The sequence below is a fragment of the Strigops habroptila genome, chromosome 1 (assembly GCF_004027225.2).
Source record: "Strigops habroptila isolate Jane chromosome 1, bStrHab1.2.pri, whole genome shotgun sequence".
Taxonomy (NCBI): Eukaryota; Metazoa; Chordata; class Aves; order Psittaciformes; family Psittacidae; genus Strigops; species Strigops habroptila.
The window spans coordinates 84,289,589-84,304,965 of NC_044277.2; the positions used below are offsets into that span (position 1 = coordinate 84,289,589).

Sequence of the window (15,377 nt, forward strand, 5' to 3'; positions counted from 1 at the left end):
ATTGGGCACTGTCCTTCCCATTCCTGACTGCACAGAGCATCTAACAGCCCTGTGGCAATTGTAGTTATTAGGAACAACTAGGAAAATATTTGCAGTTAGAACAGTGTAATTGGTGAATGGGCACACAGCAGTATTTATTTAGGAGGCCTCCTTTAAGTTTCTAGGACAATCTCAACCTACAGGACCAGACAACTTTCTGAAGACTTCAAGCAAGGCTAGGGAGAATGGGGAATCATCCCTCAGAGGGAGGACGTGTACCAAAACTAAAGCCTTAACGAACAATTAGCCATGAAGCAAGAGACAGGAGTGATTATGAGACTATTAAAGGCCTGTCTGAGAGCCAGGAGAGCCCAGAGCATAGGCAAAGTACCTTATAAGTTGACACATTTTTAGAGTATCAATTAAAAACAGATTAAATTCGTATGTGATCCAATTTGACTCATGTGCGTGGGTCACCCTGACCTACCCAGATTTCCCCAAGTGCTTCTGGCAATACTGGCTCATGTAATATGTGGGATTGCCATTTGTTGCTTGAAGATGATGGCTGTTACTGAACCACTTTCATTTCTTTCGTTGGATATGGATGAGACCTTTCCCGCTCCTCAGGAGCTGCCAGTGTGCTGGCAGAAGCTGAGTGGGCTCAGCCAGGCCCTTCTCTCCTCTCCCTGAAGGTTCAAGCTGCTCAGTCCCATGTTGGTGTCCAGCCTCTTTCAGTGCTCTGACCCATCACAGCAGGAGCTAGAATTACACTGACTAATCTTTCTTTTCTCTTTTCTGATTCAGGATGACAATGGATGCTCTGCAACTAGCGAACACTGCCTTTGCAGTTGATATGTTCAAAAAACTATGTGAGAAGGACAAAACAGCCAATATTATTTTTTCTCCACTGTGTACCTCAACGTCTCTGGCTCTGGCATATAAAGCTACGAAAGGTGATACTGCAGACCAAATGAAACAGGTAAGGTGTCAGCATTCTGTTCTGTGCCTGCAAAATTATCTGGCAGTTGGAGATGCTTTCTTAGTTATTCTCATTAATATACTACTAGACATCTGGTTCCCTTGTAAGTTAGGTTGCAAACCATCCATCCAAAATTCCTGAAAGTTTCCACACTCCATAAACCCACACAGAAAAAGAGGTTGAAAATCTGGCATAAAGAAAAAGCTTTCTCAATTGTGTAACAAAGTGGACATGGCAAAGTCCTCAACAGTTGCATTGAAGCCTTGTCTCCTTTTAGCATAGTGTTGATTGTGGCTGCAAGTCACAGTCAAGATCACTCAATTTTCTGGATAATTGGGATTTTTTCATTATTCAATTATGACTAAGCTTTATAGAATTGGAAAGAATTTTGCCATTGTCTTTCAGCAGCAAGTATGCTTAGCAGCTCTGTCACTGACATTTCCCCTTTCTCCTGCAATACCACGAAGAGGAGGCAGAGGCAGTAGAAGTAGGCACAACTTCAGCCATGTTTCTCCTTACAAGCAGCTTATGATGTTCAAGGAGCTTCCAACACCATGATGCAGCATGGCAGTTTATCAAGCTCTCTCTATGGTGGAGAGAGACAGCCTTGCAGTCTCTTCTGCTGCCCCTGTGTAAGCAGAGATTTGTGTAGTTCCTTTTTATCCTGGTGCCCATGGTTTTTGCAGTTCCTTAAAGGTGGATCAGAAGCAAATTCCATATGCATTTGTGTAATGATTATCACCTGGCTTTGATAGATGTTGTACATATTTGAATATACTTTCCCTCCATTGGGAATTACTCTCTGTACCTTGTCATTCACTGAAGGGAGCCCCACTTGCAGCCCCCTGTGCCCTCACTCATGCCACAGGTTTACAATGAGTCTTGTGCTATTCACAGAGCTGCACAGCAATGTGTCCATTAAGATCTTGTAGGCGTTGCAGGTTTTTCCACACAGCATTGTGGGGTTTTTTTTTCGTTTTGAATTAAATTAACTCTAGATTTTTTTTTTTAATTTTTTTTTTTTTTTTTTAATTTAGATGACCCCTGCAGCTTCCTCACCATTTCAGAATTCAAGCATTTTCTTCCTAATGGGAGATTTCAAAATAGTAACCTGCTCTTACTTTTGTTTTCACTTACGTCTGTAATTTGCTTTGAACCATCCCATAATAAGTTAGCATACACATCCACAAATGGAGCTCTGTTACATAAATGCGTTCATGTTTCATATTTCTCAAGTGGTATATCAAAAGTGCTGACTCCAAATACTCAGGAGAGCTTGGTGTGTTTCTAAATGTAACATCTCCTGTTTTCTATGTCTGTTCTAGCTTCTGCCTGCCCCTGAGTTCATGCTTGGTTTTTAAATACTAGATGCAAAGGGAGCCAGACTGGCAGTCTTACTCTGGAATATCAGTTAACAAACTTGTGCCAAAGGCTCTCACAGGTATAGAAGTTGCAGTAGCGTAGCTTTCTCCCTGAACATAGTTTCCAGGCACAGAAGCTTTCTGCACTTAACATGCTAAGAAATAAAACTGTTGGAGGAAAAGGAAATAAGTAGAGAAAGTTGTTTCTGAGGAAATGACTGTGGGCTTTGGCTATGAGACCTGTGCTGGTGCTGTGCCCTTGGGAGCTTATTTCCTTCTGCTCCCACTAAGCAAGGATAGGGGAAGACACAAAGGGGTGGTTAAGGCAGACCAGCAATTTATTGTGTCTGTAAAGATACGATGTGTTCAGGGAGAAAGAGCAGGAGTGAAGGACAAAGGGAACAGAAGGTTGCTAGCGCCTGTTATGCTTCATGTGAGAGTTTGAGACAGGTGAGGAAGGTTTGGCAGGCTGCCTGTAATGAAACAGCCACCATCAAAGACCCTGTAATAAGCAGGCATTAGGAATTCAATTCATATTTACAGGGTTATTTTCAAACAAGACCAGCAGAAACCTCTCACCTCTGGTGCCTAAAACCAGTAAGTTTTAGGTCACCTCAGTACATCCTAGAACTGGATTTGTCATTCCCAGGAGCTGGGAGGTGGCCACGTGTGGGTCAGCAGCCCTACCTCCAGCTCATACTTTGTCTACCAAAACAGACTTATACTTATCTGATCATTTTTTGCTGAAATACCACATGATGTCATAGGATCATAGAATCATAGACTGGTTTGGGTTGGAAAGGACCTTAAGGTCATTTAGTTCCAACCCCCTGCCATGGGCAGGGGCACCTCACGCTAGACCATGTTGCCCAAGGTTCTGTCCAACCTGGCCTTGAACACCACCAGGGATGGAGCATTTACCACCTCTTTGGGCAACCTGTTCTAGTGCCTCACCACCCTCACAGTAAAGAACTTCTTCCTTATATCTAACATGAACTTCCCCTGTCTAAGTTTGAACACATTACCCCTTGTCTTATCGCTGCAGTGCCTGTCATGTATCAGTTACAGCAATCAGAGAACCTGATGATCTGTTAAGCATTTTTAAATGTGTAGCCTGCTTCTAGAAAGGAGACTAACTGGGACCCTCATTTATCTGGCTTAAAAGCTCCAGGTTTTTGGGCAGGAATGTAAGTTTGATGAAAATATGACTGCATACTGCAGCGTTTTAATTGAGTAAACCACATCACCAGCATGAACAGCTCTATTGATTTCTTTGGACTGCTCACAGGAAACAAATGCAATTGGTAAAGTTCTGTTAGGATCAGGTTTTTAGATTTATGTGAGGATGTCAAATAAATAAAGGATTTTTGAGTAAGAACAGTGAGAGGTTCTGTTGTTAGCTTAAATACAAAAAGCCACAATTCTGGTCGCAAACTAGCACGACTTTTTGCTAAGCTGTTAGGAATATTTAGATTATAATAATAAGAAAGATGTTTAGTGTTTTATTATATTCATTTTACAGGTACTCCATTTAAAAGATGTCAAAGATGTTTCTTTTGGGTTTCAAACAATAACTTCAGATGTTTCCAAACTCAGCTCTTTCTTTGCACTGAAAATGGTCAAACGGCTCTTTGTAGACAAGTCTCTTAATCCTACCACAGTAAGTACTGCAGAAAAGCCTAGTGCTGTGAATTGCTTGGCCAGTATGTTGATGGGTTATGGTGTCAGACTGCAATGTTATTTAAAATAAATTCTCTCACTTTTGGCTGTTAATTGGGTAGACTCAGATGATGAACAATGTAATATTCTCTGATGCCATAAAGGTTTGTAGGAGAATGGATGAGTGTGCTGCCTGACCCCAAGCTATGCAACTATTACAACACTTTTAATTCTTTCATTAATATGCTTTATGTCAGTAGCTCAGTAGGTTTTCAATGCGACATAACTTCTGTGCCACATCAAGGTCTTGTAAGTATGAGCAAAAAAGGAGTTTTTAAAAAAAGTTGGTGGGCCAAGTGTGTGTCCAGTTCACACACCCAAGTAATTACTGCTTAAGCTGTATTTTCTTAATCTGTCTGAGGAGGCAGGAGCCTGGCTATTGAAACACCACAATTGGAAAAGGTGGTGTTTGGCCTTATAACTTATGGACCTTGCAAATAACTGAGAAAAATGTTGGTGGTTTTTTGTTTGTTTGTTTGTTTGGGGGTTCTGTTTGGTTTGTTTTGCTTTGCTTTGCTTTGTTTTCTTTCTCCAAAAGTTGCTTTTGAGTAGGGCCCCAAACATCAGCCTAGAAGTGGTGTTTCAGAAAATTCAGCATATTTAAATGGTGCTATAATAATTTAATAATTTTATAATCATATTGATAGGATAAGAGGGAATGTTTTTAAACTGACAGAGGTTAGATTTAGATTAGTCATTAGGCAAAAATTCTTCACTATGAAGGTGGCGAGGCACTGGCACAGGTTGCATAGAGAAGCTGTGGCTGCCCCATCCCTGGCAGTGTTCAAGGCCAGGCTGGATGGGGCTTTAAGCAACCTCGTCTAGCGGAAGGTGTCCCTGCCCATGGCAGTGAGTTGGAACTAGATGAGCTTTAAAGTCGCTTCCAATCCAAACCATTCTGTGATTGTATGAATCAGATTGCTTGCTGTTCAGCCTCTGCTACAGCAAAGGCCAGTACCCATCCACAGCAGTAAACATCTCATCAGGTGAGGACAGATATGATATGAGCAGCCTGTGGCCTTTATCTCAGTCTTCTCTCTTACCCAGGTCTGGACTGAGGGTTGTATTATCCTTTCAAACTCTGGAAACATGGTCACTCCTGCAATACCAAAGTTACTTTAGCTGCTGATGTAATACCACTGGCCTGAAGGCAACCTTGGGAGCAATGTGTTGAATGCAGCTGTGCACCCTGGTTGTTATCCACTGTCACTCATAATAAACTCTCCAGCTACCTTATGGTGAAGCTTGGGATGCTGATGTTGCAGACTCTGTAACATTGAGGGGATGGCATTTAACCTATGATGACTTTGGTACCTTGTGTCTTTCAGGACTTTGTCAACTCCACAAAGAGGCCTTTTCCATCTGAACTGGAATTAGTGGAGTTCAAAGAAAAAACCGAGGAAACACGGCAGAACATCAACAAATCTCTTTCAGAGTTAACTGATGGTGAGTACAGCTTAACCTTGGGGGTGCTGTTTGACTCTTTGGAGAAAGAGATCTTTGTCCTTGTGACACGTCTTTACTAATGCTTTTAGAAATAAACACATAGTGAAAGCAATGAGACTAGAGTTACTATTTGGATTCATGAGGATTAGCAACGTCAGCCTGTTTTGGAATCACTAACTTACTGCAGCATTTCTGAATGTGGAAATGTGAGACTGACCTTGCATCAGCCTTGGGCAAAGCTGCTCACACTTGACTGCAGCAAGATAGTTTGGGAGGATGACAGCTTCTGGCTGTCTTGCTTCACAAGCATCTGACATTGATACATCAAACACCTGGGCCCTGGTTTACTTTAAACGTTTTACTGTGATGGGAAGCACTTGCTGAACTCTGAATTTCAGGCTGTTAATTAATAGCTTGGCTTAGTTCAGCTCAGCTGCTCTTGCCAGCAAGGGTGCCACAAGCAGATGTGCATCTCTTATTTGCCTTCCTGTGGGAATGGAGCTGCAGGAACTTCTGCAGTGCTGCTGAGCCATCAACCGCAGGGCTGAGTTATGAGAGATGCCCCTCAGTGACCGTGAGGGTCCCTGGGGCAGAGCCTGCCCAGTCTGCTGGGGACAGAGGTCTGGCCCTGGCCCAGGAGATCACCCAGGGTCCATGGTGAGCCTGTTTGCAGCCTGGGCACAGGTATCTCTGGGGTTGGCTGCTGCCTCACCCTTGCGTGGTGCAAATATGAAAACCTGGGTCCATGACTGGTCTTTCCCAGGCTGGCACAGGTGCCAATGTGGAAGTACCCTGCCCTGATGGTGCAATTCATGCATGAAGGCAGGACTTGCCTCTCCTGTGCTCTGAATTCAGTGTCTTTTATGGCAGTGCCTGCACAGATCTAAAACAGAGTAAAGGGGAGGAGGCACACAACATTTCCATATTCTTTTTGAAGTCTGTAGCAGTATTCGATTATGAACTGTAATCAGAGCAGCATTTTTTGTTATTCTGGTTATTTTATTCTCACGTATCAGTCTAGAAGTGAGAGGCTGCTGATCTGGAACTTCCCTTCAAGTCTTGCCCTCCAAATGACAAAAGTTTTTGCTTAAACCTCTGGAATTTCACTGAAAATTCAGTACCTTCTTAAAGGTACTGGACAAAAGCAGTAAACATATTTTTGATAACATGCTATTTTGATAACATGCTATATAAGATGAGAAAACCTGTCATTTGGAAGATCTGCTTTGATCCCAAACCCACTGTCAAACATTAAGCTGCAATTTTAAATCAGTGCTTCTTTTTGGAATTTTCTAGTAGAATTAAAATATTTTATTTGTCAGGTGCAGGACATAGACTTTTTAATGCAGTGAAATGTTACCATATATACTCATAACATATTGTTGCATTAACAACCATCTTAAACCTGTTCACAGGCAAAATGGAGAATATTTTGAATGAGGATAGTGTAAGTGACCAGACTCAGATCCTCCTAGTTAATGCAGCTTATTTCATCACGAATTGGATGAAGAAGTTTCCAGAGGCAGAGATCAAAGAATGTCCTTTTAAAGTCAACAAGGTATGTTCTGAAAAAAAAAAAAAGGGCAAATAAAGAGTACTGTTTCCACTCAAGAAAATGCAAACTTTGAGCTAAGGAAATCCAACAATAGAAAATTAGAAATATTTATTATTATCATAGGATTCTTAAACTCTATCTAAACCTATATGCTGTTGCAAGGGTCCCTAAACTAGTTCGCTTGTTGTGTTGTTTTAAAACTTTGCTGGTGCATTCACATCCATCTTTCAAAGGCCCAGTGTGAAAACAGACTGTCCTGTTAGTGTATTTAGACAACAGTAGCTGAGTACAAGTGATCGGAAGCAGCCATTGCCTACAAGGAGATGCACATTCTCATGGTTAGCTTCTTCCAAGAGCTTGCGGCCTGTACCAGAGGCTGCATCCCAAAACCAGTAGGGGTGAAGCACAAAACATTGCGTTTCTCATGGTCACAGAGTTAGTGAAACGTCTCACCTGTGGGGTCTCTTTAAGAATACCCCTTAGGTGTCTGGCCCTGTGCTTTCCTCTTCAGGGATGGTGCCACATCAATCTCCCTCTTTCCAGTCAGGCTGAGGATTACAGCCCTTGGCATATTTGCTGTGCTTAGCCATGAGGCCCAAGTGTGTGCAGCACCTATGGCCATTGCCTTCAGGAATCTGTGACCAGAAATGAATGTTTAATGATAAAGTCAGCTTTAAACTAAGATATAAAGCTAGGCAACATTTGTGAGATAAAAAGATTATACTCCAAATATACACACGCATACATATATATATGTGTGCATGAGAAAAGTTGTCATTTCAGGTTCATTGAAAATATTCATAAATAACCACACCAGCAACAGTTTCAGCTAAAAAAGTTTTAAAATTATACAATCAGCACCAAAATTAAGTGAAATATCTCAAGTTCCTTTTTTATTTTTCAAAAGTAACGTTTCAAATTTTAACATTTGAATTTTAAATGTTTCCAGGTGAACAGTACAGTTTGTAAATCTTCCTTAGAAAATAGTTTTGTTTTGGTTTGTTTCCTTCATGAAAGGCAAAGACATAGGGCTTTAAGTAAGCCTGAAATTTCTTCTTATTCTGTTTCAGCTCCTGAAGAAAATATCAATTATTCGTATGAACAGCTTGACCTTCACTGTTGAGATGTGTTCAGTGCTTGATACTTACGGGCATTAAAATGTATAATTGTATAGACAGTATAGTTTGCAGCACTCAGTGAAATAAGCATGAAGGGCCACTGATGTTAGGTAAATTTCTCTTTTAAGGCACATCCCCAATATGTTGCTGTTGTATTAAGTAGAATTCTGTTCCACTTTTCTTAGTAAAGCGGCGTACTGTAAAAAGTCAACAGGGTCTCTTACAGCTGGTTTAATTACCTATGAAAGCCAACAAATCCTCTGATGGTAACTCAACATACCACTTTCATGCAAGCTTACAAACTTTCCTCTCTCACCATCTTATTTGTAAATTAAAAGGAATGCTCAATTGTTTCCTTTGTGTTCTGCAGACTGAAACTAAACCAGTGCAAATGATGAATCTGGAAGCTACTTTTTGCCTGGGCTATGTAAAAGAATTAAATGTTGCTATCCTTGAGCTGCCATGCCTTAACAAACATATAAGCATGCTCATTATGCTGCCCAAAGAGATTGAAGATGAGACCACTGGCTTGGAGAAGGTGAGCTAAAAAAATATAATTGGTATGATGCTTCCCCTGGAAACAGCCCACTTATAATGGCATATGCTTAGGGAAGGTTTTTCTTATTTAGATGCTATATAGAAGGAAACAAAAAGTAATTTTCCTGTGAATTTACCTTCTCATTCTGCTTCTCTGTTCCTGATCTCATATTTGTGACATTGTTTCCACTGTGGCCAAGCATGAGGTTGTGAACAAGAGTTTTAGGTAGGTTGTGCACAGAGGGCAGTGTGAAGTGCAGAAGGTGCTCATGATGCCCTTCAGGAGCCTGCCTCTGCATCAATTTGAAAATCTGGACTCCCAAATAATTTTCACCTTAAGATTTTTGTTCTTTCTATAGTAAAGTGCTAAAGTCATGCTTAATGGGTACTCAGTACTGCTGACATTACTTACTCTGATGTCCTCATTTTTTTTCAGTTGACATGTATCCATGATTTATTTTACTAAGGTTTTACACTTAATTTTGTGCAGAGGTGTCTGAAAATGAGCCATTTTTTATTACAATTGCACATAAATTTGAAAATTAATAAGACCTTTCCTGAAGAACAACTATTTCTTATGTCATTTCTCTATGAAAATTTTAGAGCATACTTTCACCTCTCTTCAAAGTTTAAGGAGTAAGAGATAGATGATCACGTAAGTCTCCTTTGTAATTTGCTGCAACTGGCCGTAAATTGTAAAGGCAGGAGGAATATGCCTTTGCAGCTGTAAGGTACTTTTTTATGTAGGAGTAAATAACAGAACACATATCTTAAAATGCAAGAGAGGCCTTTCCTGATAGCAATTTGTGATGGGCCCAAATTCTGCCTCATCACTTCCCAGTTTTTAAAAAATTGCTCAAACAGCTGCATGTTTGACTGAGATCAGGCTCTGGATTTGGAGTCTGTTTCTGTCCCAAATACAAGCAATTTTATTACTCTGGAGGGTCAGAATCAAGACTTTTGGATCTGCCTCTTGGCTGGGTGTGACCTGGGTAGGGATTGTCTTCTCAGGTTCCTTCACATGGTGGTTGAGGTGATTGATTGCCTGTCAAAAGCTTGTAAGGGGCTAAGAGTCAGAGCATGCACATAAAATGGAGTTGCTCCAGAGGCGTGTCCTATGGATGAAGTCATATTTCCATCAATACACCTGAGAGTAGCTTAACCCTGAATGCTACAGTTGTGAATTCAAAAGCAAAGGTTGCCTTTTGGACTTTACTTTTTAGGGGCTTGATGGGAGCGGGAAGTTCAGGAATGGTCTTTTTTTTCCTCTTTCCTTGGACTGCTCATTAACTTCCATTGTTCCTTTATGTCTTCAGCTGGAAAAGGCACTCACCCCAGAGACATTATTACAGTGGACGAATCCCAGCATGATGGCTAACACCAAAGTGAATGTATTTCTTCCCAAGTTTAGCGTGGAAGGTGATTATGATCTGAAGCCACTTCTGGAAAGCCTGGGAATGACAAATGTCTTCAATGAGAATGCATCAGATTTCTCTGAGATGTGTGAGACAAAAGGTGTGGTTATGTCAAAGATCATCCACAAAGTCTCTTTGGAAGTAAATGAACAAGGTGGCGAGTCACTAGAGGTACCAGGATATCGGATTCTGCAACACAAAGATGAATTTAAAGCTGACCATCCATTTATCTTTCTGTTTAGGCACAACAAAACCCGCAATGTGATTCTTTCAGGCCGGTTCTGTTCTCCTTAATCAGGGAATATTCATTATGAAAGAGCACAATTACATTTATGGTGGTGCATTTTCCTGTAAAGCTTGGTATCCTGACTATCACCTCTGAAAGGAAATCCGGGAGGTTCATATATCAGCGGGGTAATACAATGTACTCTACATATGCAGCAGAACTAGTTTATCTTCCTATGTTTCATCCCCTTAAGCTGAAGGATTCCCACTGTGAAGGACACATTGTATTTTACTGAGAAGTATCCCAGCCTCAGCAATGAATATATTTTATTCTTCTATGACATCTTTTTGCCCAAACAAAGTGAACTGAGAGCCTGTTCTAGATAGACCAAGAGTTGGAAAGGGCTCTGGGAGGAAGAGCTACATTCCTGCTCCCTAGCCAAACTACTCTTCCTTGTGACCCACGCTCTGTGGATTCCCACTGCCTACAAGGGGAAAATGTGGACATGTGGTGTCACAGCCCTCCCGTTGTACCTGGCTACACCCTGGTGGTCCAGGGTGCCCTGCTGGACCCTGCCAATGCCCAGTGAAACAGTGCCCAAGTTCTGCAGTGTAGCTAGACAATTCAGGCTAGCATCAGAGTTTGCAGCTGTGAAACAGCAGCTGCACTGAGGCCTATGGATGCAAGAGGCAATAACCATGGTGGCAAAATGTATACCCAGAAGACTCTTCAGCGTGAACTACGTTGGTCTGTAAATTGGATTCCGTTGTGTGGGGTTTCTTGACTCTTTGCCCTTCAGACATGGAAGATGGGACCAATTCACTGCAGCTACAAGGAGCCCTGTTTATATATCCTGAGAAAAACAACATTATGCAATTCTAGGATAGAAAACAGTTGGATTAATACTGGAAGTGCCACACTTTTCATGCACAGATTGTCTGCCATTTCTAGTTCTGGATTCAGCATTAGGGGGACTCCATACAATTACTTGATGTCTGAGGCATGAGAAAGAAATAAGGACTTCAACTTGAGTGCAAGTAACATTGTAATTACCAGTCTCCAAGTTCCATATGAAGTCATGGTAATCAGATTTCATTTGTGTCTAAAGACTGCCTGCTGCATATGTTCAGTACTGGTTTACCTAATTACTGTTCAGAATAAAGCACTATAAAACCTGTGTCAAATGTCTGCAATACCTCCTGCGTCAGTTGGGGTGTTCACTCTTGCGTGTTCACTGTCAGTGTTCACTCCTGGCCTCCAATAAATGATAGCAATGAAAATGAACCAATTTATTTACCCCACAAAGTCAAAATAAAAAACTAAATCAGTGTCTGGATTGCCCTTCTGGACCACATAATGATAATTCCCAGTAAGGACTATGTTACTAGCTGGTCCCACTAAACAGATAATTCAATCATGTATCCTCAAAAAATGGGAGCATTTTACTTGAGAATTCCTCTTGGTACTTCAGGTCTGAAAGAAACTGGAAGGAGATTTGTAAATGGGAACATGCAACCCCTAGTACGTATACTTCTCTTCTAACACCAAAGAACAACACAGTGGTTATTGTGAATTTGGAGACAGGAGTTCTGTTTTGATTCATGGCCAACCCCTGAGATACATGGATACATGTGTCCCGATGCATGGATGGTAGCCAGAAGAAGAATGCAAAATACAACAATTACTTTGCAGCCCATCCTGTCTGAGAGGGATGCCTGCAAAGATCTTTACCAGCTCAACAACTTCAGTGATAGCTGAATGTCTAGGAGCTGTCTTATACACCCCATCATTGTCTGATCTATTTTGGAGGCTAGGGTCAGACTTATGCAGGGCTGTTGTAGCCATGGTTTCTATTTGTTCTCCTGTAGGAGGTTGGTCAGGGCATTGCACATGCAGTTGTCGACTGGCTGAGCAGCTGCACAGGCAGTCCATACATAGGCAAGATGGACTAGTTACTTATAGTCAGTACAGTTTGTGTTTGGGCTCTGACTGTCAGGTAGTTCCAGTTGTCCAGCAGAGGATATTACACTTATTCTACATCTTTCATAAGCCTTCTAAACTGATGAAAACCTCTGGCAGATTGCCTCATCTCTCTTTTTCTGCCTGGATGAGATTTCCTGAAGGAGAAAAGCTCAGACACCACTCTGTCAGCCTCTTTTCTCAGTTTCTGAAAACATTCCAGTCCAGGAGCCAGTCTTCATTCAATGGAGATCATACTCTGTTAAAATGCTGATCAGAGCATTCAGCACATTGACACAAATTTACATAAGCACGTCTTCTCATTTCCTTGTGATAGATTTGCCAGGAAAGCTTATCCCATGAAAGCAGAGAGAAACACTGCCTCAGGGTGGGGCCCATCTTTCTCCACCTCCCGACTAATGCCATGGTATCCCAGACTATGCAAGGCAAGCAGATGTCAGAGATATAAAGCTGACTTAGTCAGCAGAAGGTAAACCCATTTATTGGTCATTTATAAACAGGGTATCTTGCCCATGAAAGCTCAGGTTCATTTTTCACTTCTGCCTCTTCTCCCTACCAGTCCCAGTATGACACCCATTCGTCTTGCAGCATGTGAGGGAGAAGCACCAGTAAGGCTCCTGCTGGTGACAGAAACGCTGTTATGGTCTATTTTTCGGTCCCACCCATGCTGGCCTCTGGGCCTTGGGCAAGAAATTCCATGGGAAGACATGGGAAAACGTGTGTGGGAGCTCGTGTATAGGAACACTGACGTGCTGAAAGGTGTTGGTTACAATGGAGAAAGTGAACATAGCTGAGGACTTGCTCAGATTGCCAAGCTGCTCCACCTCACCTTTCAACAGAGCATTACTATCCAGTGATGCGTGACGGCCCTAATGGAAAAGAAGCAAGCTGTGGCTGGCTTTTGCAGGCAGTTGCAAACTGCAGTGTTATGTGCCTAGTCATCTCATCACTTGCCCAGCTGCACAGTCGTTGCCCACTTCCTGCTCCCAGCACTTTTTAGAAGAGAAGGGATACATCTTACTGTCTTCTGGCTACAAAAGTTGTTTGTGGGGAAGAGCAATTTGGTTTTGAAACTTGAAAAGTGCTATATAGAGCAAATTTGCCCCACTGGAAAAGCAGTATAGATTTGAATCCTGAATATACTGTCCTAAGGGCCTAGAAAAGACAGAATTTACACACACATTGACATTTCCTGAGGCAAAGCAGTTAAACTGGTGTCAAGGAAGTTCTGAGGGAATATATGTACGGAGCAAATAAAATAAATCTTTGGAGGAACGATGTTAATATAGGAAGGAGGCAGAAAGCACAGAGTTTGGAAGAAGGAAAGTCTTGAGAGATACTAAAAAATACTTAGACTGTCACTGAAAAGAGGCTAGGACTCATGGAAGCAGCAGAAGAAAAGATATTTGGTAAGGCAATGTGCAGAAATAAATTAAAAAGAGAATCCAACAGATAAAGAGACAGAAAGAACTGAGGAGGAAGACTAAGGAACACTACAGAAACATACAGGAAGGAAAACCAGAAATGTAGAAGTGAATTGCAAATGGAAGCACAAAAGCAATGAAAAGAACAGGGGTAACAAGAGCACTCATTTTATCATTGTATCTTGCATTGTTTACAAACCCCTCTTTCCAGATGGGCACTGGAGTACTGGAGCCTGGCCAACTGGGCTGAGACCATGGCAGAGGAGCAGGATAGAGTAAAGCTGGTGGGAGCTGCACCTGAGGAAGAGGTCGCCTCAGCTTCAGCACTAGAAGGGAAGTGTGGGAAGATGAAGGCGGTGCTGGGAGACCTTCTTCCTCTTTCCTCCTTTCTCCCTTCACCATATCTGATGCCTCAAATACGCTATGAATCCAGTGTCAGTTTTATGCTTTGTGGGAAGACAGAAGAGGTAAGAATGGAAAGACAGAAAATTTGCCAGGTTGCAAAGCCACATACAATCCTAGAGGACTTAATATTGACCCCTGAGTCCAGCTGCCATAACCCAGTGTTGCACCTGAGCAACCTGTGCTGGTGCAGCTCCAATGCTTCCCATCTCTTTACTTCCATCTCACTTTATGCTGGAAACATAACCTATGTGATCAAGCACTCCTAGCCTTTTATTCTTAACTACAATGATTTAAAAGAGTACCCCCTGGCTGGGGATTCCTGCTACAGTTCAAGGAAATACTTATTCCCCTCTCTAATTAAGCTTCTTCCATACATATAAAGCTGACTCCTTACCTGAGAGAGGGATGGCTGTAGGCAACAAAAAGCTCATGCATTTCCCATTCATTTGCTCTATCTCTGCAAGAAAGCTCAGCTCCAAACAAGGCTTCTCTGAATCCTGGAATGAGCCCTGCACATCGTTGTGTCCAGGTGAGACCCCATGTACTGCACAGCAGTACAGCCGTGGATCTTCAGGGTTAAAGCTGGTTTTCCAGCTGAGGGTGACTTGGCATTGCAATCAGGAGGTGCTGCCAGCAGATATTGCCTGACAAACTTGCTGGGCAGCTTTGAAAAAAATACTATTAGCATGTTGCTAGATATAGGTTTCCCAGTCTTCTGCAGGGAACTTCATGTTGATGGCATTTGCATTAAATTGCAACATGCTGCTATCATCAGCAATTGGTTAGATGCTGAACTTTCCCACACGAGAGTGGGAGATTTTTGTAATACAGTGTTCACAAGAACGTGCTCCAGAGCTCAGCTGTTGTGCTCTTCATTTAACCTCTTCGGGCAAGAAGGTAAACGATTCTAACAATTCTTTATTTATTTTATTTTTTAATACCTTTTTTTTTTTTCTGTTTTGGCAGATCTAAAGTAGTCTACAGGTTGGTAAAGTAAACATCATGTTTACAGATGGGACAGAGGGGGGGATACCTCTACAGGCTGCAGGCAGCAAAAAACACTGCTAAAATCCAGGTAGCTCAAGAGCTCACAAAAAGGGAGTTGGGTCTTCAGTGGGATGTAGATGTGGAATTTAGGAACACATGGCCAAAGCTATGAATATAAAGATTCTTGCTGAAATTTCAAAGGCTTTTTTCCTGAAATTTTCCCAGGACCACTCTGCCCATCCAGAA

General features: G+C 41.9%; 1 protein-coding gene across 1 annotated transcript; it reads left to right on the plus strand.

Moving 5' to 3' along the window:
- Nucleotides 1–784: 784 nt before the first annotated feature.
- On the plus strand, nt 785–10,428 carry SERPINB5 (serpin family B member 5). The gene is made up of 6 exons (XM_030486089.1): nt 785–958; nt 3,842–3,979; nt 5,367–5,484; nt 6,900–7,042; nt 8,528–8,695; nt 10,011–10,428. Exons 1-6 carry the CDS (start codon nt 785–787, stop codon nt 10,401–10,403), a joined length of 1,134 nt encoding a protein of 377 aa, XP_030341949.1. The 3' UTR covers nt 10,404–10,428.
- Nucleotides 10,429–15,377: the final 4,949 nt, after the last annotated feature.